Genomic DNA, 6,000 nt, shown 5'->3' with positions numbered 1-6,000 from the left:
CTACGCCCCAAACTTGAGAAGTTTGGATAACTATACAAATGGGAGGGGTATTTCGGGATATAGCCCAGTTGTGGGGAGATGGATGATGCAGACGAAGAGTTTGGCAGGAACTCAGTAGACCGAAGGGCCTGTTTCTGTGCCGGGCTGCTCTACGACTCTAACTGGGGCTGTGATGGTAATGCCATCGTGAAAACCACCAACAACGTGTAAATAGTTTATTGCAGGTAGGTGCGGGCAGTCAGTGCACTGGGCAGGGTCAGAGACAACCACCGACATGCAAGTTCCATTCCCAGGTTGGCTGGAGGTTGCGACGCCCGTTCCCAGTCCTGGCAGTCAGGAGAACTCAGCTATGAACCTCTGGTGGAAATCCACAATCTTCTCCAGGGCAAGCGTCAGTTCCTTGATGGGAACGGCGAAGGTCATTCTGGATGGACGAGGGAGAGACAGAGATAGACAACAGAGGGTTACACAATGCTGGAGGAACTTAATGGGTGGAGGGTTAAACTTTTGTTTTAGATTAAAGATGGAGGGGAGATAGCCAGCATAAATATTAGCTTTGAATTGAATTGACTTTATTACTTACATCCTTCATATACATGAGGAGTAAAAATTACTATAATTGAACATTTGAAAGGAGATGTAATTTAAAATAAATATTATGTACAACAGGATAGTCGATATAACATAGAAATACAGTTGCGTCAGCATGAATTAATCAGTCTGTTGGCCTGGTGGAAGAAGCTGTCCCGGAGCCTGTAGGTCCTGGCTTTTATGCCGTGGTACCGTTTCCCGGATGGTAGCAGCTGGAACAGTTTGTGGTTGGGGTGACTCGGGTCCCCAATGATCCTTTGGGCCCTTTTTACGCACCTGTCTCTGTAAATGTCCTGAATAGTGGGAAGTTCTCATCTACAGATATGCTGGGCTGTCCACACCACTCTCTGCAGAGTCCTGCGATTAAGGGAGGTACAGTTCCCATAACAGGCAGTGATGCAGCCAGTCAGGATGCTCTCAATTGTGCCCCTGCAGAAAGCTCTTAGGATTTCGAAGCCCATACCAAGCTTCCTCAACCGTCTGAGGTGAAGGACGGTTTTTCACCACACAGCTGGTATGTAGAGACCACATGAGGTTTTCTGTGATGTTTGTGCCCAGGAATTTAAAACTGTTCACCCCCTCAACCCCAGATCCATTGATATCAATAAAGGTCTCCATTCCTCCTGTAGTCTACAACTAGCTCCTTTGTTTCTGCAACATTGAGGGAGAGGTTGTTTTCATGACATCACTGTGTCAGGGTGATGACTTCCTCTCTGTAGGCTGCCTTGTCATTATTATTTGAGATTAGGCCAATCAACGTAGTGTCGTCAGCAAATTTAATTAGGAGATTGGAGCTGTGGGTGGCGACACAGTCATGGGTATACAGAGAGTAAAGGAGGGGGCTTAGTACACAGCCCTGAGGGGCTCCTGTGTTGAGGGGCAGAGGGGCAGAGGTGAGGGAGCCCATTCTTACCACCTGCCGGTGATCTGACAGGAAATCCAGGATCCAGCTGCACAAGCAGGGTGAAGGCCGAGATTGAACATGGTGAGGAGGAGGCCAGCGTAAAGATTAGATTAGCTTTAGACTGAAGGTAGGCAGGGGAAAGATGGCCAGCATAGAGATTAGGTTGGCTTTGTTTGTCACATTTACATTGAAACATATGGTGAAATACGTAGTTTGTGTCAAGAGCCAACAGAATCCGAAGTTTACACTGGGGCAGTCGTAAGCATCCCCATCGTATTGGCACCCACAACTTACTAACTCTAACAGGTATGTCCATGCAATATGGGAAGAAACCATAAGCACAAGATTTAGCAGTTGCTGGGAATCCAGAGCAAAACACAAAATGCTGGAGGAACTCAGCGGCTGGGGCTGCACCATTGGAAATGAATAAACAGTCGAAGTCTCAGGTCGGGACCTTTCCTCAGGACTGGAAAGGACGAGGGAAGGTGCCAGGACATGAAGGAGGACAAGCTAGAAGGCGATAGGTGAAGCCAGGTGGGAGGGGAAGGAAACTCACTGGTTAGTGGCGAGAACATACAAACTCCTTCCAGACGGCAGCAGGAACTGAACAGATATTCCTGTCAGTGGCGCTGTAAAGCATCACGCTAACCGCTTTCACGGCGAGAGAGCTGGCTGGTGACCGGTGGATCCAGGTGATAGGCTGGACTGGAGGGCGTGGGGTGCAGGAAGTTTGAGATGTGCGTGTTTCAGAATGCTGTTGGACTACAGATACCCAGGCTGGGGTTTATAAGGTGTCGTACACAAGGTTCAGTTCAGATTATTCCTGACTCCAACACCACACCCAACTACTACCCTGCCCAGCCTCCCAGCAGCACCAATTGTCTGTGTTGTTCTGGACATCAGGATAATGCCATGACCCAGACAGCAGCAAACAAAGTATCTTCCATCTTCCAACATCCGAGGCCTGACTGCACACACTTGTAGCTCCCTCCACACCGTCCTATCACACACTCCCGGGGTCAGACACAGAGTGAAGCTCCCTCCACACCGTCCCATCACACACTCCTGGGGTCAGACAGAGAGTGAAACTCCCTCCACACTATCCCATCACACACTCCCGGGGTCAGACACAGAGTGAAACTCCCTCCGCACCGTCCCATCACACACTCCCGGGGTCAGACACAGAGTGAAACTCCCTCCGCACCGTCCCATCACACACTCCCGGGGTCAGACACGGAGTGAAACTCCCTCCACACCGTCCCATCACACACTCCCGAGGTCAGTCACAGAGTGAATCTCCCTCCACACCGTCCCATCACACACTCCCGGGGTCAGACACAGAGTGAAACTCCCTCCACACCGTCCCATCACACACTCCCGGCGTCAGACACAGAGTGAAACTCCCTCCACATGGATTAGTGTTGGTGTTCCGGGAGGGATGTGTTGAAAGAAAGGGACAATTTCTCAGCTGTACAGCGGAGGTACCTGAAGTGTGCAGTGCCGTCCTTTTGACCAAATTCCTCACCGGGAGCCAACAGGTAACCCGTGTCCTGCAACAGGCGAAGGCAGTAGAAGACGTCCGGTGGTTGGCCCAAGGCCTGTGGGAACACGGGAAGTCCTGATTAGAGAGCAATACGTTACACCAAGAGAAGGGTCAGGAGTTACACGGGAGTGAGGGGCTCGGGGATTACACCGGCAGTAAGGAAAAGGTCAGAGGATATACCACGAAAAACCAGATGACTCATTTCAGGAGTAATGGGACAACTACTCTGCTCCCCCTTTATGGGGGGGGGGTGATATTTGACCATAAGACATAGGAGCTGAATTAGGCCATTTGGCCCATTGCATCTGCTCCACCATTCTATCACAGCTGATGTTTTAAAAATCACTCTCAACACCATTCTTCTGCCTTCTCCCCATAACCTTTGACCCTCATCAACCTGCTTCAAATACAGCCGGTGACCTGTGCTCCACAGCTGTCTGTGGCAGTAAACTCCACAAGTTCACCACACTCTGGCTAAAGAAATTCCTCCTCACCTCTGTTCTAAATGGACGCCCCTCTCGTGGCTGTGCCCTCTGGTCCAAGACTCTCGAACCGTTGGATACGGTCAGAGTTGGAGAGAGCACAGCCGAGAGATCCTGGAGCAGAATTGTTTCGGAGCCTTTCCATCTAAAGTGGGAGCGAGGTTGGCTCCATCTAACCACTGGGCCATTTTGCAAGTGTCGAGTACGGGCGAGGTCAGAGCATATCACTGCGGTGGGGCCTGGGTCCGAGTGCAGGGGGGCAACCCGGTGCTCGGACAATCTAAACACCGGGCCAGGTGTACTGAAAAGGCAGGGTGTCGGGACCAGAGGCGAGGGTTGGGGCCTGTTTTGCTCTGCTCTCTTCGGCACTGAGACCAAGGCCGTGGCTGGCAGTGGTTGCTCCAGGCTTAGTGTCAGTGAGCTCCACGGTGATTTGCCCCGCTGTGTAACAAACCGAGACCAAGGCTATGGGCCTACTCTGGCTGTACGGGGCTTTGGTTTGTGGACTCAGTTTCCTCCCCAATGCTGATGCTTGTTTTGTTGTTTGCATGATTTGTTTTTTCTCTCTCTCTGTGCACTGGGTGTTGGTCTTTTTTTTTAAATCGGGTTCTTTTGGGTGTCGTGTGGCTGCCTGCAAGCAGATGGATTCAAGGTTGTAAAATTTTTGCACAATTTGATAGTAAATATACTGTGAACCTCCTCTGGATCCTCTCACGCGCCAGCACATCCTTTCTTAGGTAAAGGGGCCCAAAACTGCTCACAATACTCTAGATGCAGTTCAGGAGCTTAAATAGGATCGCGCTTTTTTCTCGTCTACTCCATGAGTACAGACGTACAGTCTCCAGTCTCTCTTATTGAGAAACCAGACACAGTTCCCGAGGACACGTTAACCTCCCACCCCAACCCCACGTCTGCGCCGGCGATGGGCATCAAACCGGGCTCCCTGGGTTCAGGCCTGAGTAACTGACATGAAAGTTGTGACACAGCACAAGAACACAAGACCCAGGAGCAGAACTTGGCCATCTGGCACACTGAATCTGATCCACCATTTCATCATGGCTGATCTAGTTTTCCGCTCAGCCCCAATCCCCTGCCTTTTCCCCGTATCCCCCCATGCCCCAATCAAGAATCTATCAACCTCTGCCTAAAATTTATATTCAAGCTTGGCCTCCACAGTTGCCTGTGGCAAAGAATTCCACAGATTCACCACTCTCTGGCTAAAGAAATTCTTCATCATCTCTGTTCTAAATCATTCCCCTCTATTCTGAGGCTGTGTCCCCTGGTCTTAGGCTCCCCCACCATAAGAAACATCTTTTCCACATCCACTCCATCAAGGCCTTTCACCAGTCGATATATTTCAATGAGGTCACCCCTCATTCTTCTGAATTCCAGTGACTACAGGCCCAGAGCCATCAGATGCTCTTCATATGACAAGCCATTCAATCCTAGAATCATTTTTGTGAACCTCCTTTGAACCCTCTCCAGTTTCAACAAATCCTTTCAAAGGACAGGGGCCCATAACTGCCCACAAGCGAGGCCTCACCAGTACTTTGCAAAGTCTCAATGTTACATCCTTGCTTTTATATTCTGAGTTGTGACTCCAATATCAAAGCACACCACATCCCAGAAAGTCTAGGACCCCTGCGCACACATCTCCAGCACCTGGGAGTGGACGCTGGCAGGAGGCAGTGCACCAGGCCGAGGCCCTGGCCTGTATCTCTGCTTTTCTTGCCCTTTCTGTGTTGGCGTCATCCTGCTGGTGCTCAGAACTGGTGTGTGTATTATCAGTAATACAGGCCCAAATGCAGTCGGGGTTGATTCTCCCCTACCAACAGGTTCAGCTAATTTTCAGGTTATTCAGCCCATCAAGGTGCTGCCAGCACACTGGGCAGAAAGTGCCAGGCTTCTCACATGTGTTAACGATGAGTCCTGGCACATTCCCTCAAGATGGATGCATTCTGGCTAGGTACAATCGCTCTGCCCAAGACCGCTAGAAACTGCAGAGTTGTGGACAACGCAGGAACCATCCTCCCCTCCATGCATTCTGTTTATGCTTCTCCCTGCCTCAGGAGAACGTCCACCCACCCTGGCTGTTCTCCCTTTCCCTCCTTCCCATCCGACACAAGTTATGAAAGCCTGAAAACACGTCCCATTAGGCTCAAGGACTGCTTTTGTCTCACCAGGAGAGTCCAAGACCAGAGGACACAGCCACAGACCAGAGGGACATCCTTTCAGAAAGGAGATGAGGAGGAATTTCTTTAGCCAGACTGTGGAGGCCAAGTCGTTATGTATATTTAAGGCAGAGGCTGATAGATTCTTGATTGGTCAGTGCACGAAGGGATACAGGGACGAGGCAGGAGACTGGGGCTGAGAGGAAAGTTTGATCAACCATGATAAAATGGCAGAGGAGACTCAATGGGTCAAATGGCCTCATTCGGCTTGAATGGTCCTCTAATGTGACAAGACAGACTTTTGACCTC

At 50.4% G+C, this 6,000-nt stretch overlaps 1 protein-coding gene across 1 annotated transcript in view; it reads right to left on the bottom strand.

Annotated features, from left to right (window-relative positions):
• Window positions 1-6,000, bottom strand: part of LOC134343688 (alanine aminotransferase 2-like) — a 63,500-nt gene continuing 57,500 nt past the window's right edge. Inside the window, exons 10-11 of the mRNA XM_063042444.1 lie at window positions 2,981-3,093; window positions 1-424 (exon numbers count right to left, since the gene is read on the bottom strand). Of these exons, the coding sequence (XP_062898514.1) occupies window positions 334-424; window positions 2,981-3,093 (204 nt within the window). The 3' untranslated portion in view covers window positions 1-333. The remainder of the gene's footprint in view (window positions 425-2,980; window positions 3,094-6,000) is intronic.

Source organism: Mobula hypostoma, chromosome 3 (genome assembly GCF_963921235.1).
Source record: "Mobula hypostoma chromosome 3, sMobHyp1.1, whole genome shotgun sequence".
Taxonomy (NCBI): domain Eukaryota; kingdom Metazoa; phylum Chordata; class Chondrichthyes; order Myliobatiformes; family Myliobatidae; genus Mobula; species Mobula hypostoma.
The sequence above is the reverse complement of the archived record's forward strand: the minus strand, read 5'-3'. Positions and strand labels throughout refer to the sequence as shown.